The 27843-nt window shown below is 34.0% G+C and overlaps 2 protein-coding genes across 3 annotated transcripts; both read right to left on the reverse strand.

Moving 5' to 3' along the window:
- Positions 1-266: 266 nt before the first annotated feature.
- Positions 267-2097, reverse strand: LOC110636331 (putative homeobox-leucine zipper protein ATHB-51). 2 transcript variants are annotated; one of them, XM_021785984.2, is made up of 3 exons: positions 1557-2097; positions 843-1180; positions 267-740 (listed from the first exon to the last, which is right to left on the reverse strand). In XM_021785984.2, exons 1-3 carry the CDS (start codon positions 1651-1653, stop codon positions 498-500), a joined length of 678 nt encoding a protein of 225 aa, XP_021641676.2. In that variant the 5' UTR covers positions 1654-2097; the 3' UTR covers positions 267-497. The 2 variants fall into 2 exon arrangements, with proteins under 2 accessions (XP_021641676.2, XP_057999427.1); XM_058143444.1 differs by lacking the exon at positions 1557-2097 and adding an exon at positions 1403-1518.
- A 5945-nt stretch (positions 2098-8042) lies between these two features.
- Positions 8043-23264, reverse strand: LOC110636329 (F-box protein PP2-A15). The gene is made up of 3 exons (XM_021785983.2): positions 22659-23264; positions 22414-22532; positions 8043-8847 (listed from the first exon to the last, which is right to left on the reverse strand). The coding sequence occupies exons 1-3, from the start codon at positions 22959-22961 to the stop codon at positions 8385-8387; spliced, it is 885 nt and encodes a 294-aa protein (XP_021641675.2). The 5' UTR covers positions 22962-23264; the 3' UTR covers positions 8043-8384.
- Positions 23265-27843: the final 4579 nt, after the last annotated feature.

Consider the following 27843-nt stretch of genomic DNA (forward strand, 5'->3'; position numbering starts at 1 on the left):
ATTTGCTTTTATATGAGTATTAAATGCATTATTTTTCAGTGTATTAAATATATTATATAATTTACTTAAATATTGACCCAGGAAAAATTCTTTTCTAGATTGGCCACTATATGATATTAATTACATTTATAGTGAAAAAAGACAATCATAATCAAATAATAAAAAAAAAAAATAATGCAGACTGAATTTATGATTTCAAAATGCCCTAGCATCATGCATAATAGTTAAGGTGATAACATTCATGCGGATAATCTAAGATTTCAAAATGTCCTCCACACATATTAGAAGGGATAATCCAATTATTTTATGCTAATACATTTAGCTAAATAGCAAGAGCAATGCATCTTCATTTCCTCATCACTAGGGCTAATAATACTAACATTTTCTTAAGCATTTATATATTATAATAAACGTAGATACTTGCTAGGCTAAACTAATTAATTACTCTAATAATATTAATTAAGAAGTATAAGCAACAACTAGTAAGAGGCTAGTAATTAAGGATAAGATGGAAGAACAGCCCAGTAAGGTGATGTTACTGGGTTATATTCATCAACATTCAGATGATAGTTGCATTCTGCAATCTGGTGCTGATGACTTGTTCCTCGTGGCTTCTCACTAGAGCTGCGAATTCCAACCCATGTGCTTTCCACCGTCTCTTCGCCGGAGATGTCCGTGTAGCCTTTTGACACTTGCTTCTTGGTGGCTTGTTCCTGGAGGATACCTTTCAGTTTCATAACCTACAAGCACAACAATAATAACCCACTTGAATGATAAATCGGACATTAGTACTCAGGTTCAATAGAAAATCAAATGGTAAGAGGGTTTTGACTTGCACCAACCTCTTCTTGAAGCTTCTGTTTTTCTACAGAGACAACGTCAAACTCCTGCTTAAGTTCATCATATAAGCGTTCAAGCTGCTTAGCTTTCCATCTAGCACGTCTATTCTGGAACCAAACTGCAATCTGCCTAGGCTGCAGCCCTAGCTCACGAGACAGCTTCATTTTCCTGTCAGGGTCCAACTTAATCTCCTCTTGAAAGCTTCTCTCCAGTGACTCTGACTGATCATTTGTCAATCTCTTCTTCTTCTCGTGAATATTGCCATAGCTGAGCTTCTCCATAGCTGGGACAATCCCGCGTGGTGTCTTTGCCATTGCTGCCGGGTGCTTCACATCCATTCCTGAATCGAAGAAATTAACATAAACAGGTTTGGTTTCCCACTTTCCCTATAGCTTAGCTAATAAAGCAAAGAAGTAAAAGGATCGAATGCTTATTCAACTAGGCCAGAACAAATACATAAGCGTAGGAACAAATTTATAGCTAGTGAACCAACAAGTTTTTTTTTATTCTTTTTTTTTTTTCTGTATATTTGGCTCGGACTAAATTCGAACTAAGACCTCACCAACAAGTTTTTCCTTGTCTCTACGGCTACAGATCCTCCAATCAGAGTTCCATATATATAGTGATTCCCTAGAGCTTATTCCTTGGCTTTGCATACAAAAGTAAGGTGAAAAGTGAAGAGTGGTAAATGGAGAGAAAGGAGAGAAGAGATTTACCTTGATTATTATACTGATCAAAGCTATAGTTGTAGAGGAAGTTAAAGGAATTTTCTGGTCGAGAAACAAAGGTTCTTAAGTTGCCATGCCAATCCATGTCTTGGAGTCTTGATCTTAATTTCTTTGTCTCTTCTCTTGTCCCTCAAATGAAACAAAAAAAACAAAAGATCTGTAATATATATGGAAGTTGGACCACAAAGAGAGAGGAATTTAAGCAGGGAGAGGCGTGGAGAGAAGAGAGAGTAATGGTTTTTGTCAAAACTTGTCTTTTAGGGTGCAAGAAAGTGAAATGGGTGAGAGAGATTTAAAGAAAACTCTGCAATAAGGTAGTGTATACTTCACTTTTGGGAGCAACAAAGGTTGTTTCGTGTAGAGGAGAAGAGAGTTTGTCGGTCGAGGGAGAGAGAAGAGCAGAGTAGTAGTTTGATATATGTGTAGAAGTAGAACGAGGCGCCAGAAAGGAAAGTTGTAATGTCAGTTTTGTAGATGCAGCAAGCTAAGCAGCTCCATTGCTTGGGACCATATCGATGGAGACCTTTGATTCCTCTCTCCCCCTCCTTGGATAATTATTATTCAGTGTGTTTATATATACATACTCAAAATTCATTTTATATTTACTTTAATTCAGCAAGACTCTGATATTTCATATTTGAATTATAATGAGTCAATTGTAAAAAAAAAAAAAAAAAAAAAATTATTATATTGAAGATGATCCCTATTAATATTATTATTAATCTAACACTGTAATATATTTAAATGTTAGCGGCGTGTCTTATGTACCGTTAAAAATTTTAAATATATTGTTAATAAGAATTATCAATAAGTATAAATTCCATAACTTAAAGTTTTTAACAATACTTTCACACTAATTTACAGTATCATTATACATGATTATATATATATATATATATATATATATATATATATATATATATATTATTTATCACTTTATATATAATCAACTGAATTAACTTGCAGCTGCTTAGTGCGTATCTGCTTGTTGAATTGCTGGTTACTTGCTGATGTGGGGTCAGGTCTAAGAGAATCTTCACTGCAAAGAGACTAGAGAAAGTCTGCAATTAATTAATTAATGGAAGAAGAACACCTTTTTTGTTTTTATTTTTTTCCATATAGCAGAAACTTGAAAGCCTGGAAGATATATTGGTAATGAAGAGAAGAGGGTGATGGGCTCTAAAAGAGTGAAAGAGATGAGACAGACAGAGGTCACAGCTGAGAAAGATGGCTGCATGGGCTCCCTCTCTCTCCCATATTTTCTCCTCTTTGAAATTGATAGTTCTTCTATCTTCTGCATTAATTAATGGTGATTAATTTCTGAATTCTTGATAACAACTCTTCATATTTAATACCTAATCCTCTGAGATAGATTCAAAAGGAAGCAATATTACATTGCATGGATGTTATTTGAGATTTGTCATGGTTTACTTCAACTGGTAAAAACAGTAGCAGATTTTACCTTTCCATGGAGACCAAGAAACATTCAAAAGCCGTGTAATCAATTAAAAAAAAAATAAGCCTATTGACTAAAAAATTTCGCATTTTGATAATTTTATCCGATTCTTTCATTATTGGCAGAATCAACTAAAATTTTAAAATTCACAAAAATTTTTAAAGTTTTGAAAATTCATTTGTAATTTTATTATTTGTTTAAACATATCCTCTTAAATCTTATCAATAACATTAACTACTTTCAAATTTCATTTTGATATTCATAGTACATCAAAATTCTTAGGCCTTATTCGACAATATTTATTGTTTCTAGTGGCTGTCAGTTATTTTATTAGCTATTAAATATAAGCTGATATTGGTTAACTGTTTATATAATAATTTAAAGCAGAAGTATTCAATAAAAATAGCTATTGAATTAATTGCTAAATGTAAAAATAGTTGTATCATATTATGACTCTAGTTAAAACACTTCCTCAATCTCTAAGGTAATTTTTCACGAACCACTCTTTCAACCTCTAAACACTAACATAAAGACCATGTTATTTAAAAATAAGAGAGCTAGTATTTTCAAAATACTAAACGCTATTTTAAAAATTATTGCCGAATAAAACTTAGTCATTTAATTAAGTTGGATGGTTTTAGTTATACGCTCCCCTTCTCACTACTACTAAATATTATCATTATTTGTTTGGTGCTTAATAGATATCAAAATGAAATTACAGAGTTGAATTGACAAATATAATAATGTTAAACTTTCAATAGTGGTTATAAATAAGGAAAAAATTAGAGTTGAAATTAAAATTGGATAAAATTTTAACTATTTTTAAAAATTTGACAATTTTTGTCAAGATTTGAACGTTTAGAAGCCTATGATATATGGTATCCAAACAGTTAAAAAAAAAAATTCCAGAAATAAAGCTGTATTCTTGGGATTAACCATTTACCCTCTGCCACTGCCACACTTGTAGAGAGGTCAGTAGTGTTTACTGCTTTAGTTAATGAAAAATCAGTATGCAATTGGCTAGTGGAGGCAAGGTTTGGTATGGCCAATCTGAGATATTTGTGAGGTTGAGATTCTGCCTACTCTTTATGTAATTCAATATGTAATTAATTTTACAATTAATTAATTTATTGATATGATAAAAGTGAAGCAATTTTATAAAGTTTGATAAATTTTAAATCTTAAATAATTATGAAAATAAAAAAAAATCCCTTCATTATAAAAAAAGTTCAGTTTTGATTTAATCTCAATTTTATTTGATTTGATTGTAATTTAATATAACGGTTAAAAAATTTAAAAAAACTGATTTTAACCTTAAATAGCACTGAATCAAATTAATTGATTTTATCCTAATTAAAAAAATAATTTAATTTAAAATTAATTTTATTTTCAATTAAATCGATCTGATTATCATGAATATTTTTTTAATATTACGGTTAAATAATAATAATAATAATAATAATAATAATAATAATAAATAATCTTCAAAAATAGGGAGGTTTATTATTCATTGTAAACAGTAAACCAAATCATTATCAAACTACATTAATATGATTTACATTTTTATTATTTTTACTCTAATTTTGTTGAATATATTATATTTAATATAATTTTATAGATATTTTATGAATTTTATGAATTGAAATTATATTTATATTTTTATAATCCAATAGAAAAGCTCAAAACCGTGTTATACAAAACCAAACAAATCATAACAATCCAGTGAGAGGTCTCATATCCTGAAGTCTGCTGGGGGGTTGATGAATGGGTGTTTGGTGAATCTATGCCATGGGAACAGCTTCAGCAACTTTTGCTGCTACGGTTACCATCACCATTGATGATTGTGATGGTGAAGATAAAGACATTTGCTAAAATGCATAAGAATTGGAATTCCGCAAAAACAAAAATCTAAGACTCTGTTCAACAATATTAGTTGTTAATTATTTTAATAGCTTCTTACTGTTTATTAGTTGGTAGTTATCAGTGGTTAGTTGTTTATATAATGATTTAAAGCAATAAGTGTTCGATAAAAATAATTATTAGATTAGTTATTAAATATAAAAATAACGGTATATCTTATTGACCTTAGTCAAAATTCTCTCTCAACTAGTTTTTCAGGTAGCATTTAGTGTTTTGACCAGCGTCAAAACACATCTCCCTTATTCATACTGTTCGATAACATAATATTTATATTAATACACTATCTCTCTTATTTATACTATTCAGTAGCATAATGTTTATATTAGCATTTAAAGGTTAAGAAAATAGTTCATAAAAAATTACCCATCTTAATTTAGGTTGCGAGAGCATTTTCATTAGGGTTAACAAGATTATATCATTATTTTTATATTTAACAATTAATCCAATAATTATTTTTACCGAATATTTCTGCTTTAATAGCTATATAAACAGCTAACCACTAACCATTAATATTTAATAATCAATAAAATAATTAAAAACTACTGAAATAGCTAATATTACCAAATAAAGCCTAAAATTAATTAAATTTAATGATTAAATTTTTAAAATTATTTTCTTAAAATATATAATTTTAATTGATTTCGATTGTAAATTGAACTGATCCTATTATAATTTCAAAATCTAACTTATCAAAGTATAGTTTAAAGTCTAAGTTGAGAAAATATAGAGCTATATGCATCCCAAAAGAAAACATAGAGAGACAGAGTCCACTCTTTTCAACTTGTTGACGATTACCCAATAGAAAAACAAAGAGAAGATCTTGACTTTTAAACCTTGGAAGATGCTGTCAATCAAGAATCAAAATTTGCCTTGGTTAAGGGTTCAAATCTTTTGTTCTTCTTTCCCTGTTCATTTCTTGAGTATTCATTGAAGGGTTTCCAGTATACAATCAATTTTTGGGATACAAATTAAGCAATAAAATCTCATGCATTGATTTCTCAAACAGAATGGGAGCAACTAAAGCAGGCATTAAGCAACAAGAATTTCACAGCCTAAAGAAAGGCCAATGAAAGGGGGAGAGGAAATGAAGGGCAGACCTAAAAGACAAGGTCTAGGTCATAGAACATGTCAAGGAATAAGTGGTCCTTGCTAAGCAGGAGAAACTTTAAATTAAAACCTGTTAGGTCATAACAAAACATAGAGAAGGGGCATCCTATTAAAATGAGCTTCAACTTTCAATGGTGGTCCAAAATGAGGCTTGGACCTGCTGAGAAAAACAATTAGAGACTAATTTAATAAGGAGACTTGCATACGCTACTTTCAGTCTAAACAGAACCCATTTTCACCAAAGATTCCTGCACTCTTTAATTGTACACGGGTGGCGCCGCGCCGTATACGGTAGACCAAGGTCTACAATTTTAGCCATTTGTACAATCCATCAAGCCACTTATTTTTCTGGAATTCAAAGTATAATCTCATAACATAAACCAAATAGTGATCAAAACAGTAATGGACACAGATGCAAGTACATTTATGGGTTGAACTTCAAAACAAATGGAGAAGGTAAAGGGTAAGAAGCCTGCAAAATCAAGTGTGAAAAATTGTTTAGGTTTCATTGGTTAGCTTTGCTAAAGTTGTTTTTCTTAGTCTAACAAACTTACTTTAGAAGTGCTTAAACAAATCAAATTCTCAAACCACCCTTACCAAGAAAATGTATTGTGTTTGTGGGCAGATATGGCACACCAATCAAGCCCGCTCTAGATGCTACAGCCTACATGTCTACAATGAGCAAAGCAAATCTTTCAGATAATAAACAAAGGTAACTGTCTAGAAAAATTAATCCAGATGCAATCAAAGAAGATGACGACTGGTTCTTTAATTGCTGGAAGTCTGTTGCATTCATGAACAGTTGCCGGATCATGGATGCCTCATAAATAAAGTGAGAAAGAATAGCTAGTCAGTTCTTTTTTCTGATAATAATGCAAAAACTTCCAGCCATAAAAATCCAACAGTAGTTGCTCAATCAATTACTCAGGGCTGGAAGATCATGAAAATAAAAAATTTAAGTAAAGATCACAGAATTTAAGCCAAAACTCCCTACTTGTGGTCCATACCAGCTTCGCACAAACTAGTGTGGTAACGAATCAGTCCATGAACCTAGCTATAGGACGTGTCAATTTTGCATGGAAAATAGTTCATCAAGTCAATTTTATAGCTAGAGGATGCAACTCAATTCAAGCTGGCAGCATCTTAAAGCTGAACCACAATGATTGTTGCAATTTTCAGAGAAGAAACAGAACAATGCACCTACTGGATTGACCAACGCAACCAAAAACATTACAAGGCCAATTTGGTTACTAGTTCTCGACCCTTTTTCAAACACACAAGTAATCATAAGCAGAGAATTTAATGGAACTCTCTGAAACAGAAATTAATCCAAAAGATCCCCAAGTTAGTACAAGTTATCAAAAAGAAAATACAGGTAAAAAAAAAAAAAAAACAATATACAGGGAAACTAAAGTATTTTTGACAAAGGCAGTGCAAACTGTGCTTTGCCTGCTTCTTAAACAGCTCTGGACAACACGAACGATGAACCTTGCAGGGTTTTAATGATAGCCAACAAGAAGTTTCCTTTACAATTGTTACTAGCGTGATGCAATAGTAAATAATATAAAGAAGGCTAAACGTAAATTTTCATGTGTGATATACATCAAACATATCCAACTCTGCAACAGTCTAAAAATTTTCAATTTAAGGGTTCACAATACTGCTCAGCATAACACAACTTAAGCCTTACCCAAATCACAGTAAGCATTGAGAACCAGCCAGAGTAATTCTGCTAAATTGGAGTACAATTGGTTAAGAGTATCATCCAGAAGAGATGAACTTGTGTCCATAAAATACATAATATTTTACAGGATCACCACACTGTTAACAAAACTATCCCATCCCATATAAAAGGTAATCTTCGAATACTAAATTTTACAAAATATTATCATAATTGCAATTGATGGTGCAAAACAAAACAAATCACAGATACACGCAGCGGGTGCAGTAACCATTGAAGTTTTGCTTAAGTCATGTATAACAAACGAATGTGATAATGGTATTTTTGATTTAACTCAAGGAAGAATTGTACCTCATTTGAATCAAACTAACTAATGAAATGCTTAACAGAAAGCACCAGCAAGAGCAAAGACACAAATCAAAGCATTTTCTGTTAACCCTCTGCAAAGGTATAAAATGAAAAGGGAAAAAAATGGATCAAATACAGCAGCAAGATTACATTACCATAGAGGACGTATACCTACTACAAAAACAAAATATGATGACATCTTCTAAAACATGCGATACCTACAGAAGTATAAGCTGTATAATAAAACCCAACTAGAAGCTTCTGGGATCATTGGCAACGCTAAAACATGGCCTTTGTATTCTGGCTACTTCAAAAACCCTCTTCTTTTACCCTCCTTGAGATCACTGGGGATGATAAAAACTGAATCTACACAAAGCCCACCTTTGGAATGTGTGCAATCAATCTGTTTCATGGAAAATCGCACCTCAGTGGCAGGTTCTGAGTCAGTGACAACAAATTCACCTACCTTGTACTCTATCCACAATCCACGTTTATGATTGCCATATGCTTCTTCTTGTTCAGTCTCATCTATACAACTTTCAGATGATGCTTGCTGACCATCAGAAGTAGACAACTCAAACCGTACTGGCTTTATATCCCAACCATGAGTGTGCTCAAAATTGCACACACGTCGTCCCAACCTTTTGGCAAATCTTCCAAGGTGAAGCCTGAAGGACAGAGTATAAATATCAGCTGGAAAAGGAAACTTTAAAACCCCATCAACTTCAAACCACCATATTTGCTGCAAATAGGCCACAACATGGAATCTACAAAACAACACAAAATATTCACTGTTAAAATCTTAAGAGCATCACTCTTAATGAAAAAGAAAAAATGCTATGAAAATTTAGAATTGACAACTAGGGGAAAAAAGTCTTCAAGGTACTCTAGATAGGAAGCACTGATGCAGATACAGTAATTGCTCCAATAACTGATCAAGTTAAGTAAATTTTTATTTTTTTTTCCAGGAGAAAATTGATAAAAAGATATGGCAATCCTTGAAAAACTACATGTAACTACCTTTCTGGTAACAGAATGTAAATGGTTTCACAAACAATGTTGAGATTCCAGTGAGAAATAGTTAGAATTGCATATCAAAACAAACCCCATCCCCACCCACACACCCCAAAAAAAAAAAAAAAAAAAGGAAGCCTAATTTGAAGTTTCTTTAGTAATAAATTTTATTCTCTATTCCACCAACAAAACAGAAGTTGATAGAAACAAAAAGCCCACTTGTCAATCAAAACGTGGCATGGCCCTCAAAGAGTCGAGAGTTTCCTATTGGTTAGTCCTTTATGCCAAAGATGCTATGATTACAAAGAAATCTATGCATTGCGAGAATAGGACTTTGAAAAGGGACTGTGATGAAAGCTAGTGGACAGAAGATAGTGAGAGATTTCTTCTCAATGGATATTGGAAATTCAATGGGGTGTTCAATATTTTACTTCGGGCCGGTTGTTCCTTGTCATGGCAACTTGGTCGCAGACAGACCAGATTTGCCAAGATCTGAAAAAAAAAAAAATTCTAGCAATACTCTAAACCAAAAACATTCATCAGGATCAGAGTCCATGTTTAGACACTATCATCGAGGCATTACCAAATATAGAACTAAATAAGCAAAACAACACTGGGGAATAACATCTGAAACTGCCCCTTCCAGCCAGCAGCATGAGGCATGAGCAAAATGTTACATATTATAGGAAGAAGTATAGGAATAAGGTGTAGATAGTGTCGTAGAGAATTATAGAGCAGTTGTAATTTGGCTGGAACAGTTTCTGTTATGAGCTATAGTTATTATTTGGAGGGAACAGTTTCTGTTATGAGCCTATATAGCTCAGTAGTGTTCTTGTAATTGAATTCCAAGAATTATCAAGCAATGCAATCTCTCTCTCTTCTCTCAACTCTATTTCTCTTCTACCTATTCTGCTTCTCTCTCTCATCTCTATTTCTTCTCCATTTCCCTGTTAGGGTTTCCAAAACCCTAACAATTGGTATTAGAGCTTTGCGCATCTGGGCCTTGATTTCTTTTCACTCCAGGGGTGTCGCAATAAGGTTTAGTGGGACAAGATGATGTCAGAATTGCAATTCTTGAGGAGCAATTCAAGAATTTGCAAGAATTGACTCAGAGAAATGCTGAGGAATCGAAGGAAGTTAGGAAGAATTCAGAGAAGTATCAGCTTAATATGAGAAGACAAATGCAATCTTAGAGCAGTTGATAATGTTGCATCAGAAGGATCAGAACAAGGGAAGTACCACTTCTGAGAATGGGGAAAACAGAGGTGAAAACAGGGGAATGCAATCTGTTTCTATGGCTCAATCAATTCCTGTTCCTGGCATTCAAATAATTGCTGGAGAAAATAGAGGTTTGCTTCCTAACCCTAATCTTGGGAATTCTTTGGGTATTGTAGGGATGACTCAATTTCTTCTTCCTAAAATTGAGTTAATAACCTTTGATGAGAAGGAGCTTAGGGCTTGGTTGAGGAAGTGTGTCAAGTATTTTGAGGTTTATAGGGTGCCAAGCGAACAAAGAGCGCAAATTACTAGCTTATTTCTTTTAGATAAGGCGGATGCTTGGTTCCACAATTGGAACAATGGGGCAGGAAAGTCTTGGGAAGAATTTGAGAAAGGGTTATGCAGTAGATTTGGTGATGAGGGGTTGGCAGATATAATAGAAGAGTTTATGAAACTTAGACAAGAAGGGACTGTGGAAGACTATCAAGATGTGTTTGAGGATCTAAGGATTAGAATGGAAAGGCTTATGCCAGATCTTGAAGAAGCATACTTTCTTTCAGGATTTGTGGGTGGATTAAAGGATGAAATTAGGTTAATGGTGAGGATGATGAAACCTACATCCCTTTCCCAAGCAGTGGAAGTGGCTAGAATACAAGAACAATTACTAGATACTACCAAGAAACCAAGACCATTCACCAATTCTTCCTTGAAACCCTCTACAAGAATCAAACCTCCTCAATCAATACTTCTTCAAACATTAATAATTCTTCAACTTTTTCATTCCAGTTTTCCAAACCTTATCAAGCATACAAGTATTCATCTAGACCTCCTAATACTGACCAGCCATCAAAATCCCCCTTTACTACTGCAAAATCTCAACCTGCAGCAAGTAGTGGGTTTGTTAATCAAACTTCTTCCAATACTAACCTTTCCTCAGCACCCAAAATTAGTATCAATAATTCCCAACCAACCAGAAATTGGCCTAAACCCTGTTTCAGATGCGGAGACAAATGTTTTCCTGGCCACCAATGCAAACCTAAGACAGTAAATGCAATATATGTGGAAGGTAAGGAAGATGATGGGGGTGAGAAGGAATGGGATGAGGTGAGGAATGAGATGGAGGATTTGGGGGAACTTGAGGACAATACTTTATCCATTCATGCTTTGGATGAAAGTCATGGGGCTGATACTATTAGGATATTGGGAATTCATAAGAATAGACAGTTGGTAGTTTTGATTGATAGTGGTAGTACTACCAGTTTTTTGGACAAAAGGGTTGCTAAGTAATTAAAATTGGATTTGGTGATTGATAGTGGTAGTACTACCAGTTTTTTGTACTGCTGTGACAGTAGCTGATGGAATAAAGCTTAACTGTCAACATATATGTCAGTCTTTTCAGTGGAAGATGCAGAATTACGAATTTAATGGGGATTTTAGAATTCTGGAGTTGGGTGGTTTTGATATGATTTTGGGTGTAGACTAGTTAAAAGCTCATAATCTAGTTCTTTTTTATTTTGAGGCATCCATGATTACTCTTACAGTAGAAGGGAAGGTAGTTTCCTTGAAAGGTATGGGAGATGAGGTGTTATTTTCTGGATTATGGGAATCTGAAAATGTGTTTAGCAGGAAGGGGATGGATTTTCAGACCCCTCTATTCTGTGTTTTGGGATTTTCTGGTGAGATAGAATGTAGAGCTATCACTGAGCTGAAAAATGTGAAATTACAACAGCTACTTGATAAGTATAATAGCATTTTTGTCGAACCTCAAGGTCTTCCTCCTTTTAGGAGTCACAATCATGCAATTCCTTGTTACCAAATGCATCACCAGTAAATGTGAGGCCTTATAGGTATCCCTACTATCAGAAAGCAGAAATTGAGAAATTGGTTGATGATATGTTAAATTCAGGAGTTATACAACCAAGTAAAAGTTCTTATGCTTCTCCAGTTCTTTTGGTGAAGAAAAAAGATAGAACCTGGAGGTTTTGCATTGATTATAGAAAACTTAATGATCAGACAATCAAAGATAAGTTCCCCATCCCAATTATAGAGGACTTATTGGATATATTGAATGGGGCTAGAGTGTTCTCCAAGTTGGATCTCAGGGCTGGGTATCACCAAATAAGGATGTTGGCTCAGGATATTCCCAAGACAGCTTTTAGAACTCACCATGGTCACTTTTAGTTCAGGGTAATGCCCTTTGGATTGACAAATGCCCCAGCTACTTTTCAGGCTCTCATGAATCATATCTTTCAACCTTTTCTAAGGAAGTTCGTCCAAATATTTTTTGATGATATTTTGGTGTATAGCAGGTTATGGAAAGTCGTTTGCAGCATTTAGAGCAGGTTTTTAAAATTCTGCAAACTCAGCAACTTTTTGCCAAATTGTCTAAGTGTTTCTTTAGGTAGCCTGAAGTTGAATACTTGGGGCATATTATATCAAGGCAGGGTGTAGCCACTGACCCAAAGAAAGTTGCTGCCATGGTGAATTGGCCTCTCCCTACTTCTGTTAAGGAGCTTAGGAGCTTTCTTCCGTTAACAGGATATTATAGGAAATTTATTAAGGGATATGGACTTCTTTGCAAGCCTTTACATGAGCTCTTGAAGAAGGATTCTTTTCTGTGGATTGAGGCATCTCAACAAGCTTTTGCTACCTTAAAGAAATTGATGTCTGAAGCCCCTGTTTTAGCATTACTAGATTTCAATAAGCCCTTTATAGTGGAGACTGATGCCAGCAATGTGGGTATGGGAGCTGTTTTGCAGCAGCAGGGGCATCCTTTAGCTTTTATATATAAGGCATTTGGGCTTAGAAACCAAGCTATGTCTGTATATGAAAGGGAATGGTTGGCAATCACTTTTTGAGTGGGCAAGTGGAGGCACTAATTGTAGCTAGGACATTTTTTATCAAAACTGACCATGAGAGTATTAAATATTTATCGGAACAGAGGTTACATACCAATCTGCAGCAGAGGGGAATTTCTAAGCTCTTGGGGTTAGATTACAAGATTTTATATAGGAAGGGAAGTAAGAATGTAGTGGCTGATGCTTTGTCTAGGAGGCCAGCAACTTTTTCTTCTCATTCTTATTCTATGCAGTCAGTAGTGGTGCCTACTTGGATGCAGAATTTACTGAATAGTTATGTTGGGGATGAAAAGGTTGCTTTTCATATTCAGCAAACATCATTCGATGCTCAATCTGTTTCTGGTTATCAATTGAAGAATAGAATTTTGTTTTATAAAGATAAGATGTATATGGGTAGTTCTACTTCTTAAAGGAAGACTTTATTAGAGTCTTATCATAATTCCCCAAATGGGAGGCCATTCTGGTATATATGCTACTCATGTTAGATTGAAGAAAAATTTTTTTTGGGCCTGGAATGGGAAAAGATGTTTTGCAGTGGGTCAGAAGTTGTGACACTTGTGCAAGGTGTAAAGGTGAGCATTGTCCTTTTCTAGGGCTGTTGCAACCTCTTGCTGTCCATACTCAAGCATGGCAGCAATTGTTAATAGATTTTATTGAAGGATTGCCTAGGTCAAAAGGGAAAGATGTCATCTTAGTGGTGGTTTACAGGTTCACTAAGTTTGCTTACTTCTTATCTTTGGCACATCCTGATGCGTCTCACATCTGTTCTGCAGGGAGGTCTTAGGTGTTATATATATGGGTTTGCAAACCTCCTCTTGTGAGCTAGCTTTTGAGGTGGAGTTAGGCAGGTTCATATCATTTGGTATCAGAGCCTCACTCTGTATGGGTCGGTGGGCCATGTACAAAGGTTCCCTGACGTTCTTCCGGAAAAGTCGGGGTGAACGAGTCATGACTCCGGTTGCTTCACGAGGACGTTCAGTCTAAAAAAGGTCGGGAATGATGCGTCCCATATCGGTTCTGCAGGGAGGTCTTGGGTGTTATATACATGGGTTTGCAAACCTCTCCTTGTGAGCTAGCTTTTGAGGCGGAGTTAGGCAGGTTCATATTATTAATGATGCGTCCCACATCGGTTCTGCAGGGAAGTCTTGGGTGTTATATATATGGGTTTGCAAACCTCCCCTTCTGAGCTAGCTTTTGAGGTGGAGTTAGGCAGGTTCATATCATTTGGTATTAGAGCCTCACTCTGTATGGGTCGGTGGGCTATGTACAAAGGTTCCCTGACGTTCTTCCGGAAAAGTCGGGGTGAACAAGTCATGACCCCGGTTGCTTCACGAGGACGTTCAGTCTAAAAGGGTCGGGAATGATGCGTCCCACATCGATTCTGCAGGGAGGTCTTGGTTGTTATATATATGGGTTTGCAAACCTCCCCTTGTGAGCTAGCTTTTGAGGTGGAGTTAGGCAGGTTCATATCACATCCTTTTATAGCCACTTCAGTAACCGATTTGTTTTTAGATAATGTTTCTAGATTGCATGGTGTACCCCAAGTGATTGTTTCTGATAGGGACAAAGTTTTCACTAGTCTCTTTTGGCAGCAGTTGTTTAAGAGTTCGGGGTTACGCTTGCACTTAGTTCTGCCTATCATCCTCAGTCTGACAGGCAGACTAAGAGGGTTAATCAATGCATGGAGTCCTACTTGAGGTGCATGGTGCATTTGAAGCCTTCCAATTGGTGTCGATGGTTACCAATGGCAGAATGGTTGTATAATTCTTCATACCATACAACTATTAAAATGTCCCCATTTAAAGCCTTGTATGGATATCCTCCACCTATTTTACTAGTAGTAGCATCTGCAGAGTGCTCAGTAGAGGTTGTGGGCAAATTCTTGCAGGACAGGCAACATCTCAATGATCTCTTTAAAGAAAATTTGCAATTGGCTTAGAATAGGATGAAGCAGCAGGTTGATAAGCATAGGAGTGAAAGGGAATTCGAAGTGGCAGATTGAGTATATTTGTGGCTGCAACCATGTAGACAAGCTTCAGTGGCATTAAGACAGGTGCTTAAATAGTCTGCCAAGTATTTTGGGCCTTCAGAATTATTGACAGGGTGGGAAAAATAGCTTACAAGTTGGAGTTGCCTCCTCCTTCAATCCATCCAGTTTTCCATGTCTCTATGCTTAAAGGGAAGATTGGCAAAGATGTTACCCTTATTATTGAGTTACCTCAGATGCAGGATGAGCAGATTGTAGTAGCTCTTGAGAAGATCCTGGAAACTAGAGTGATTTGCAGAGGGAATCAGCAGGTGGTGCAAGGACTTATAAAGTGGGTTAATTTCATTATTGAAGATGCAACTTAGGGGGACAAGAGTTTTATTACAGCCCAATTTCCTGCTTCTCTACTTTCTTGGAGACAAGTTCTCAAGATGGGGGTATTGTTACATATTATAGGTAGAAGTATAGGAATAACGCGTAGATAGTGTTGTAAAGAATTATAGAGCAGTTGTAATTTGGCAGGACCAGTTTTTGTTATGAGCTATAGTTGTAATTTGGCAGGAACAGTTTCTGTTATGAGCCTATATAACTCAGTAGTGTTCTTCTTGTAATTGCATTCCAAGAATTATCAAGAAATACAATCTCTCTCTCTTCTCTCAACTCTATTTCTCTTCTACCTATTCTGTTTCTCTCTCTCATCTCTATTTCTTCTCCATTTCCCTGTTAGGGTTTCCAAAACCCTAACACAAAATTAGACTACATCACTACAAACCAGGCAATGGAGTTCAGGTCAGATGGCATCTAGAATACGGATTTAAATAGCAGTTGCAGTCACATTTGCAGTCATAGGTAACGGAACAAGCTTGTAACAGCCGTAACATAACTAGAACAACCTATTGCTATGCAATTTTTTTGAAAAAATTGAAAAAATCATAAAATGAATAGATATATACTCAACTCAACTTAGCCTTTATCCCAAGAATTTGGGATCGGCTACATGGATTCTCTTTCTTCATTCTAAACGATTTTGGGTTAAATCCTCATAAATGTGTAATGCTTCTAGGTCATGTTGTACTGCTCTCCTCCAAGTCAATTTAGGTCTACCCCTTCTTTTCTTTCTATCCTCTAACCTAATGTGCTCTACTTGTCTAACTGGAGCCTCCGTATATCTATGCTTCACATGACCAAACCACCTCAATCTCCCTCCTCTCAACTTATCCTCAATTGGTACCACTCGTACCTTTTCTCTAATACTCTCATTACGGATTTTATCTAGTCTAGTATGACCACTCATCCACTTTAATGTTCTTATCTCCGCAACTCTTATCTTAGACACATACGACTCCTTCAGTGTCCAACACTCACTACCATATAACATGGCCGGTCGTATGACTATACGGTAAAATTTTCCTTTCAACTTATTGGGAATCTTGCGATCACATAAAACTCTCGTGGCACTTCTCCACTTCAACCATCCGGCTTTAATCCTATGACTAGCATCCTCCTCACATCCCCCACCTACTTGAAGGATTGAGCCGAGATATTTAAATTGATTACTCTGGAGCAATACCACTCCATCCAAACTAACTACATTCCTATCACCAGTTCGGCCTTTACTGAACTTGCAATACATGTATTCTGTTTTCGTTCTACTTAACTTAAAACTCTTTGACTCTAGAGTACTTCTCCAAAGCTCTAGCTTTCTATTGACTCTTTCTCGCGTCTCATCTATTAGAACTATATCATCTGCAAATATCATGCACCAAAAGATACTCTCTTATATATGTTTCGTCAATTCATCTAAAACTAATATAAAAATATAAGAGCTTACAGCTGAATCTTGGTGTAATCCAATTGAGATAGGAAAATCTCTTGTGTCCCCTCCAATTGTGCGCACAATAGTAGTTGCTCCTTCATACATATCTTTCAACACTTGTATGTACCTGATAGATACCATCTTTTGTTCTAACACTCTCCATCAGACATCTCATGAAACACTATCATAAGCCTTCTCCAAATCAATAAAAACCATGTGTAGATCTTTCTTCACATCTCTATATTTCTCCATCAAGCTTCTAATGAGAAAGATCGCTTCTATAATTAAACGACCGGGCATGAAGCTAAATTGATTAGGAGAGATAGAAGTGTCATGAAGTAGTCGATGTTCCACAACTCTCTCCCACAACTTCATAGTATGGCTCATGAGTTTAATTTTCCTATAGTTTGAACAACTCTGTATGTCTTCCTTATTTTTAACAATAGGGTACTAAAATACTCCTCCTCCATTCATCAGGCATTTTCTTTGAGTTTAGAATCTTATTAAATAATTTAGTTAACCATGTCACTCCTATATCTCCCAAACACTTCCACACTTCAATTGGTATTCCATCGGGTCCACAGGCTTTACCCACTTTCATTCTCTTAAGTGCTTCCTTTACTTCTAAATATCTAATCTTTCTAGTATAATTCACATTCTTTTTTATTGCTCTGTAGTCTACATTCACGCTATTACCACTTTGACTATTGTTAAAAAGATCATCAAAATAATTTCTCCATCTTTCTTTAATGTCCTCATCTTTCACCAATACTTTTCCTTCTTTATCCTTAATGCACCTAACTTGATTGAGATCTTGATATTTCTTTTTTCTCCTCCTTGCTAATCTATAAATATCTTTTTCCCCTTCTTTAGTTCCAAGTTTCTCATATAACTTTCAAAGGTCTGCGCTTTTGCTTGACTAACTATATTTTTTGCCTCTTTCTTTGCTATCTTGTACTGTTCCTATGCCTCATTATTATCACACTTAGGTAATTTCTTATACCATTCCCTCTTTCTCTTCACTGCCTTTTGTACTTCCTCATTCCACCACCATCTATTTTTTGAGGGTGGTCCATGTCCTCTAGACTCTCCAAGTACTTTTCTAGCTACCTATCTAATCTTTTATGCCATATGTATCCACATATCATTGGCCTCCACATCCAGCTTCCATGCTTCGGACTCAAGAAGCTCATTTTTGAACGTCACTTGCTTTACTCCCTTGAACTGCCACCACTTTGTTCGAGCTACACTATTTCTTCTACCCTTACTTGAATTGTTCCTCAACTTGACATCTAAGACCACTAACCGATGTTCACTTGTTAAAGCCTCTCCTGGAATGACCTTGCAATCCTTGCATAGAGCTCTATTTGTCTTCCTGGTTAAGAGGAAATCAATTTGGCTTCTATGTTGCCCACTTTTAAAAGTCACTAAATGTGATTCTCTTTTTATAAAGTAGGTATTTGCTAGCATTAAGTCGTATGCCATAACAAAATCCAGGATACTTTTTCACTCTTCATTTCAGCTGCCAAAACCAAAACCTCCATGAACATTCTCATAACCTTGCCTATCACTTCCTACATGTCCATTCAAATCTCCACCGATGAAAACATTATCTTCATTCGGTATGCTTTGCATTAGATCATCCATATCTTCCCAAAACTTTTGTTTACTCTCACTATCTAGTCCTATTTGTGGGGCATAAGCACTAAATACATTTATTGTTTCTCTTTCTAGTACTAGCTTTACTAGTATAATTCTATCTCCTACTCTTTTCACAGCTATTACAGCATCTTTCAATATCCTGTCTATGATTATGCCCACCCCGTTCTTATTCCTTTCCTTTCCGGTGAACCACAGTTTGCACTATGAATTAACCACTTTCTTGTTTTTCTCTCCTACCCATTTAGTCTCCTGGATACAAGCAATATTCACCCTTCTCCTTTCGAAGGTATCCACAAGCTCCATTAATTTTCCTGTAAGTGATCCAACATTCCAAGTACCAACCCTGATTCTCCTCCTATTTTGTTCCTTCCTAATTGATCTCCTTCTATGATATCTTCTATTGTTCTCTATTTCTATCTTGTGTTTTATTCCACTATCTGTTCTACTATCTGTCCTATGGACTAGTTTCTTTGATGTTATTTTCCAATTACTTATGTATTTTACTAATTCTGAAAAAAGCTAAATGGTAGGGGGGAAAATAACCTATAGATTGAGCAAGTTAATACCTCATACTATAAATTTCATTAACAACCTAGCATAAACCATAATTTTATTAAAAAAATGAGCAAAAACACCAATAACAAAGACAAATAACTCATCCTCTACAAAATATGGATGTAGAAGTTTGATTAATTGCTCCCTTTCAATTCAAATAAACCTTCACTGATTAATGATCTTAGTTCAAGAAATGAAAATTTGAAAAAGAAGGAAAATTTGAGGAAAAAAAAAAAAGAGGAACTGTAGAAACCACAAATAAAACAAGCTCTCTGCCTCTTTGCTCCAAAGTAAAAAAGGACTCTATGCCCACGTGAGTAACAACTGTTACCCATTACTTACTTGCCAATAACAGCAGTTATCATTACATAATTGACGTAATGGCCTTTTTTGTCATTATTTAACATGGATAATAGTAACGTCCTCTCAAAAACTTGTATTAAACGGCTGTTATTTTAAACCATGATCTATACTAAAAGAAACAAGTTGCATGAGAAAAACAGGATTGCTACTATTATTATTATTATGCAAAGAAATAATAATAGAATTCTAGGGAGTGTCAAATGTTCAATCTTGCTTCTATATGAAGTACTAGGCAATAATAAACAAAAATGGGTTCAAAGGCGGCAGTTTCTAGAAATGTCAAGAACTAAATGGCTTGTCACCTCCTGCTAGATAGCATTATTTTAGGAATTTAAACTTAAGACTAAGAGTAAGCAATAAAAAGTTGAAAACTATATAAATAAAACAAAAGTGCCTACTAAAATGCCACCAAATACCTTTTAGAAATTATGCTTATACACGTGTTAGCAGCATCAATTTTTCTGCAAGTGGGTTGTTAGTGTTGAAACAACTAAAAGTTGAAAAGAAAGCCAACAAGATGCTAGGTTTAAAGTTTAAAGGAAGAAAAAAAAACCTATTAGACACTAGGGTCATAAAGGGAGTGGGAATAGAGAAAGATTCTAGGTTCCAGCGGCGAGGCAAGCCCCCACCCCGTGCCATTCTTCTTCTACATTTTTTTTTTGGGGCCTTTGTCTAGGCCATGTCAGCCGTTATACAAATCCTTATTTGTTTGTACAACCTATACAAGTGTGACTTCAAATTAGCAGTAATGAACTTATCATCATATCCGCAGCCTATAATCCACTACATAACAGTTGATACATTATGCAACGGACAATATCTAATACCTCAATAACCACCCACTATCTGCACTCTTCTCATCACTTTTCAACACTTCCAACCAAAAATGAATCCTATTTACCTTTTCTTTTCCAATTTCCACCTCTTTCACCTCAAGGAGTTCATTTGCAAAAATTCTTTCAATTTTATCTGCTACATGCATTGCATCCGTTATTAGTCAAAATCTAAGCAAGACCTGACGAAGTTTCTCTAGTAAAGCATAAAATGGTAGAATTCTACAATTGGTAAGTTAACAAGAAATTCAAACATTTCTAAACTCAACATAACTGACAGCTTCTATTTATGGAGGAATGGGTCAAACCCAACTACAATTTAAGATGTAAAAATTTCCCACCCAAGCACAATAAAATTTGTTTATCATAAAAAAAGCGCACAAGGGTCCATCATGATGACATGACCCAAGTCTGGAGACTTATGAAATCATAAAGGCTAGGACCCAAAGTATTATATCTACAAAATTTTGCTAAACCAAACTCATCCGGAACTGATGAAGATTTCAACACCACTAATCCTACTTGATGGACAACAAGGGGATTGTAGATAATCCTACAAAAAAATTTTAAAAGATTGTTTAAAAGAATATATTAAAGTGGAGAAATTGAAGTATGTTTTTCCAAGCCTCTTTGTTACTCTCTCTCTCTCTCTCTCTCTCTCTCTCTCTCTACACATACATCTAGAGATATTAATATTATTGCTAATTGCTTTAAGTTAGGGTAAGACTCAAAATATTAGTGGGATTTGAAAAAGATCTTTTCCTAATTATAGTGAGAGAAATATTCCTCAAGTAGATGGAGAATTATTTCCCATGTAGGGTAGGACTCCTATTATAATATTATTCCTAAATTGAATGGGCTATCTATGGTGATTAGAATTGAAAAGACTAACACTATATGAGAATCGTAGGAGAGATTATTTGGCCTTAACCCATATATAAAGAAATGACAAAAAGTCTAAGAAGAAGGGACTCTTGTCCATTGCCCCAAGGGAGGAAGAGGGCCATTGCCCATAATGTGAAGTTGCAATATTAGATAGTTTAGTAATGTATAGAGGAGAATGGGATGAACAAAGCGTTCTATTTACTATGATGTAGTGTGGTGATTGTGGTTTCAAGAAGTAAAACATATTACTTATGTCTAAAGGAGAATAAGGCGAAGAAACTAATATATTTACTATAAACAACTAGTAATATGATATCTCTTGGAAGTAGATGGGTAAAGTGATACTTTGAGCTTATTGTTGTAATTATTATTTGATGATAGTGAAAGATAACATATTTGTGAATGTCCTATGCTGAGAGGATGAATCATATAAATATTGATATTTTGTTGTTTGCTTTATTTCTAATTGGATTTAGGGCTTCCGTAGTTGCAATAAAATAGTTTAGTCATAACACTTTAACATGCCATGATTAAAAAAAAAAAAATACACCCATAATGGATCTTCTCATATCCACATTATCCTAAAAGAAACTACACAGAATTAAAATCAATGATTGTTATTAAGCACTCTAAACAGCAGCAACAATCACTTTCCACATGAGAAATTTTCAAAATGACAGAAAAAAAAAAAATCATTTTGCAAGACACAGCAAAAACAAAATAAATACACACACGTTGACCACTATCGAGAGACAAAAGTTACCAGTTTTTCCATATCCCAACAACATCTATTTAGTCACCTCTTTCTTCAAAATTCCCAAAACCCTGACACCAAGTTTTTATCAAATGAAACAAATCCTATCATCATCTGGCATCATTCCAACAATAAGACTATTTCAATTCATAACATACTGCTCAGTCCACAAAAGAATGATCTTCCCCGTTCATGATAACTATAACCATTTCATAGAAATCAAACGAAGAAACAATGAATGCCATCTTATTGCTTAACAAAATCCAGATTCCAATATAACTAAAAAAAATTAAATCACCTCTCCACGACTATCTAACTCCCTAATTAAGCGACCAATGTCACATCCAGTAAAATAAACATCAATAATCATAATTAAGTTTAAACCAACCTAGATTCTTCAGTGGGAACCCAATTCCAATATCTCCGGTCCTCAATCCCCGTTATCGCCATTCCTTTGGCCGATATCGACATACAAACCCTTCCCGTCGTTCTATCCAACCATACCTCCTGCCCAAAAAGAAACAAACAACAAAAGTATAGAAACCAAAACCAAAAACGCTATTTCCTAAAATTACCCTTACAAACTAAACAACAAGCAAACTTGAAAATTATCAAGAAATGAAAGCAACTGACCTTATTGCCATCGTCAAATGGAACGGAACGCGAGAGTTGGGCGAAGATATCCTTCTTGGACAAGCTCTGGTACCGTTCGGCAGGGAACAAATCGAGCAGATCTTGATAATTAGGCGGCAACTTCTTCTCCCAAACGGAATCAGATGATGCGGCGCCTCTAAAAGCACGGTTCAGTCGAGCAAGATTACAAATCTCTGGTGGCGTCAAGTAGGTAAACACGCAAGCCACACAACTTTCCGGTATATCTCCGAGACCCGGACCCATGGTGGCTCCCTCCGTTAGGTTAGATAGCGACGCACCCATGGTCGGCTCCCCCTTTCCTGCGGCTTCACTGAATATAATAGTATAGTCGTATTAGTTAAATCTAGGAAATTGCGTGAATGCCTGTGTTGTCAGTGTGTGTTAAGGTCATCTGAGGAGTGTTTGGCAGACGAGAAAGTGGAGAAGTAGAAGAAGAGAGAAGCATGTTTTTGCGTGTTTCATTTTATATTCCGCCGGAAAGTGAAGAAAAATCGGTGGGAAAATGGAGGTTTTAACGAGACCGGGAGGGGGAATGACTGACGAGTGTGGGTGGTGGGGTCCAATGCCAGAGAATCAGCCTCTCTCGTACTCTCATGAAACTTGAAAATATTTTTTTTTTCAATTACTGTATTATTTAAAAAAATTACTTAAAAATTTTAGTTTTTTTAAAGTATTATTATTATTATTATTATTATTATTATTATTATTATTAACAAATTTAATAATTTATATCAATATTTATATATTGAATATATAAATTAAATTTATATTAAATATATCTAAATTTAAAAAAAAAAATCTAAGAATATATAATAACAAACATAAAAAAAACACAATGACATTAAAAACTTTTTAAATACATCATAATGAACTCATTTTAAAATAATATTAAATCAAAATATTTAATTGTTAATATTATTTATTAAATTAAAAATATTTTAAATTTCTGCAATTTATTTAATTAAATTTATAATTTTTTTGTGAATATTTAATATGTATAGAATTTCTTAATTTCGTTGTCTCAATTCTAATTTTTATATAAAAAAATTCAAATCAATTTCTAAACAATAAAATCGTTAATAATTAAATTTTTTTACTAAAAATTGGAATTTTTAATTTTGAATTGGTTTTTTTTTTCTTGTATAATATATTCTCCCACATAAATTTGTGTAAACAAAAAAACAAAAACCTTATCAACATAAAATATATAATGAGATTTATCTATAAATATATAAACTATATATATTTATATTTTAAGTCTATAATAAATTATGTCTAAGTAAAAATTTCCCTAAAAAGAAATCTTAATATTCTAATGTCATTATTCTACTCAATAATTTCAATAAAAAAAAACACAAATATTCTAATGTCATTAATAATAATTAATATAATATTATCTTCTTAATATTAAAATAATTAAAATTTTAATAATAAATATAATTATAAAATACTCAACTCAACTAAGCCTTTATCATTTAAATCCATATCATAGGTGTGATTTAAATTTTTATTTTGGTTGTCACCTCCTCATATCTCTTGGGGGATGCTAAAGCATAAACTACTTAGGCGGAGTTATAAAATACTAATTTAATAAAATTTAAATTATAGATAAAAAAAATAACACGAAACACTAAATATTTTTATTTTATTGTCCATGAATCATGTGGGAGATTATTTTATATTTAAATGTACTTACAAACATAGTTTTAAAAAATTATATAAAAATTTATTTTTTGTATACTTGTATTAGAAGAATTTAATATGTTACTAGTAAGAGTGTTTGATTTGGCTACTTATTTTTAATTTTTTACTTAAAATATATTTTTTAACTTATAAATCAAATTAAAAATAAATAATTAATTATTGTAACACTCCCATATTAAATAGTCTATACATTCTACTGTTTCGATTACTAGTGTCTGTCCAGACAGTCAGGATATTTAGAACCGTATTTAAATCATCTAGAAAAGTTATAAATAAAAATTAATATAAATTATATGAAGGTGAAATGGAAATAAGAAAAACAAAGCATAATCGGTTAAATGAGCCAAGGTCCCGGTGATAGTGATGACCCAGAAAACGACTACGAGCTCAGCTGCTACCCTAAATTTGTGTGGGACCCTATGACACCCCAGGCCTAGGGATAATTGTGCAACCATTGGGAACTAGAAAACCATGGAAATAAAAAGAGAATAAGTTCAAATAATTGAATCAGTATTTAAAGAGTTACCAAGTACTACTGGAAAAATAGATTGAACCGACGAAGGGCATTTTGGTCAATTCACTATTAAATGTGACTTTTAACCTAAATGTCTATTAAAATGAGTAACATTAAAATATTAAAAAATAGATTAAAAGTGAAGAGGTATAGTGAAAGAAAAGAAAAAGAAAAGAAAAATTCAAATTTAAAGTGTTTTATGACATCATCAATATGTAAGCATGACACAATTAAAATTTATAATTAAATTAAATCATTTTTGAGTAAAAATAAATAAGATAATAGGTAGATAAAAATCAAAATTATTCATCATCTTCCACCCATGGTTGCCGACTTTCTCTCTCGCTCTCTTCCTCTCAAATTCTTGCATTGATGTGCAATTCAAACACCTCAAACCCTAAAATTAACCCCTAATTTTAGTAGTTATTTCACCAAAACCCTTAAAATTAGCCTTGATAAGAAGATTGAGAGGAAGAATTTAAAGGAAAAGTGAAAGATTTGAAGAGTTGAAAGGAGCTTAATAGAGGTAAGTCTTTCTCTTCATTTAAATTGGCATATACCCATAAGAATGATGTTAAATAAGTGAAAATGAGGTGGAAAATGAAAGAAATATTGTTGGTTGGGGAAAAGGGAAATTTCGGCCAGCCATGGTTTAGTGAGGTTTTGATGTGCTTTAATCTAATTAAACATGGATTCTAGCTTGATTTGGGATGTGCATATGATTATTGAGTTAAGCTTGCTTGAATTGCATGAAAATTTGTAAGGTGGAAGAATTAGGGTTTATGAAAATTAGGATTTTGATGAAATGTTAACCAATTGGTGTTATTATGTCTAATTGTGGTAATTTGGTGTATTTTGAGTTGAGAATTAACATGAATTGATGAATGGAATTGAGAGAAGTGATAGTTATTGAATTGCTGAATTCTGGACTAATGAGTCCAGCAAGGTTAAATGGCCATAAGTAGAGTTGTGTTGCTCCAATTGGAATAAGGTCAATTGGAGATAAAACTAGGGCCATAATGCCATATTTTTCATGGAGAAATATTGCTCAAAAATTGACCATAAGTTGGTCTAAGATTGGCTTGAATCTGGGTGACCTACTGTTGGACCTAGAAAAATGACCAAATGAATAGTACATGTTCAAATGGCCATAACTCACTATAGGAAAGTCAGAATAACCTGATTTTTGAACCATTGGAAATGTTAGACATGGGAGCACATTTTTTATGAAGATCATGAGCTCAAATTCTGACTCTAACCCAACCAAATTGCTAGAAAAAATTAGGTTAACAAAACTGACCAAAACCAAAACTAACCTAAAATCCTGGACAAATGGCCATCCGACCAGTTTTGGCAAAAATACCATAACTTGATTTACAAAACTGTAAATGTAGTGAAACCAAAGGAAAAATTTTTATAAGACCTAGAACTATAATTTTAGTATTTTGACTAAAATTCAAAACCTAATGGAACTTGAGCAATTTACTAGAACAAGTTAGCAATTCAAATCCTAAAAATAAGCTAGATAGCCATTGACCTCAGAATGCTATTTAAGTCATATCTCCCACTAAGAGACTCCAATTGGGATGATCCAAGCTGTTCTGAAAATCTAAGAAATAGGGCTACAACTTTGCTTTAGCAACCTTACCCAAAATTTGACGATAAGGACCTCAAATGTGAGATACAAAACACTGACTTGAACCTAGAATCTTGATGCACAGAGTTTATGAGTCCAGATCAATTAAATTGCTATAACTCACCATACATAACTTTAAAAATTATGATTTTAAATCTGTATGACCAGGACACACAGGGGAACAACTCATATGAAGAATATTAGGCCAAAATAAGATTTTAGCTAGTTCAATTGGCTGGGCAAAGTAAGGTTTCAGAATCTGCCTGGTTCTGGAACTATAAAGAGTCATTGAACCAACACATGATAAGTTAACTATAACTTGAAAACTAGAACTCCAAATGGAGTGATTCAGATTGGAAAATGAAATTAAGACATAGAGGGACAAATTTTATGAAGAACACATCACTAGATTATGGTTAAAACTAGGTTGAGATTGAGTTCAAAAGTCAAATAGTAAAACTATCCAGAATTCAAATCTTATGAAACTTCATAAGTAACTTAAGTATGTATAATGTAATTGTTGGATTAGTTATTGGAAATATTTTAGATGAGTATTGAGATACTTTAACTATGTATTTCAGTTGGAAAGAAGCCTTCCAATGAAGGAGAAAAAATTGGATTAAATCAAGACAAGTAAAAAAGGTTTTTGCACAACAAATTTTAATTCTTTGTATTTCATTTGGAAATTTATTTAAATAAATGTTGTGAATGATTTTTTATGGTTATAGCCTTGAGAACTTTATTTAAGAAATAGTGTGTTGCCTACTTTATAAATGAAAATTTGGAATGAAATACGATTAGTGATTTGTATAAAATAATTGAATGATATGATTTTGAATTGGATTTTGAAATCACACTTGGCATGACAATTTTATTGTGTTCCTCCTCCATCTATGGAGTGAAGTTTGATTATGTTCCTCCCTCTCTGGCTCGCCAATTTGAGGTTGAGTTCGAATGAGTACTCATATAGCTAGCTACCTCCCTCCCTCATTAATTTCAATTAGTGAGGTTATATATTGCTTTGTCGTGGTGTATAATACGGCATTGATCGTAAAATTTTGTGACATGACCTAAGTTATGTTAATTGTTGGCAACACTATTGTTTACAATTTATTTTGATAAATTGTTATTAAAAATATTGGCATCAGCTTTATGAATTATGATTGTGAAAATTTTTAAATTTTTTACTTACCAATGAATAATTATATTTTTAGTAACTTTTAAAAATTATTATTGTGTACCACTGAGTAAATTACTCAGCGATAGCATTTTCTTGCTGTCGCAGATAGGAAGAAAGATAAAGTAGCAAA

This window comes from Hevea brasiliensis, chromosome 3 (genome assembly GCF_030052815.1).
Source record: "Hevea brasiliensis isolate MT/VB/25A 57/8 chromosome 3, ASM3005281v1, whole genome shotgun sequence".
Lineage (NCBI taxonomy): Eukaryota > Viridiplantae > Streptophyta > Magnoliopsida > Malpighiales > Euphorbiaceae > Hevea > Hevea brasiliensis.

Excerpts from the sequence above, each read along its gene's own strand:
- LOC110636331 (XM_021785984.2), bottom strand. The coding sequence starts at position 1,653 with ATGGATTGGCATGGCAACTTAAGAACCTTTGTTTCTCGACCAGAAAAT. Across the intron at positions 1,181-1,556 it reads TGATCAGTATAATAATCAAG|GAATGGATGTGAAGCACCCG; the intron begins GTAAATCTCTTC and ends TCTTCGATTCAG. Across the intron at positions 741-842 it reads AACAGAAGCTTCAAGAAGAG|GTTATGAAACTGAAAGGTAT; the intron begins GTTGGTGCAAGT and ends TTGTGCTTGTAG.
- LOC110636329 (XM_021785983.2), bottom strand. The coding sequence starts at position 22,961 with ATGGGTGCGTCGCTATCTAACCTAACGGAGGGAGCCACCATGGGTCCG. Across the intron at positions 22,533-22,658 it reads CATTTGACGATGGCAATAAG|GAGGTATGGTTGGATAGAAC; the intron begins GTCAGTTGCTTT and ends CTTTTTGGGCAG. Across the intron at positions 8,848-22,413 it reads GTTCCCACTGAAGAATCTAG|ATTCCATGTTGTGGCCTATT; the intron begins GTTGGTTTAAAC and ends GTTGTTTTGTAG.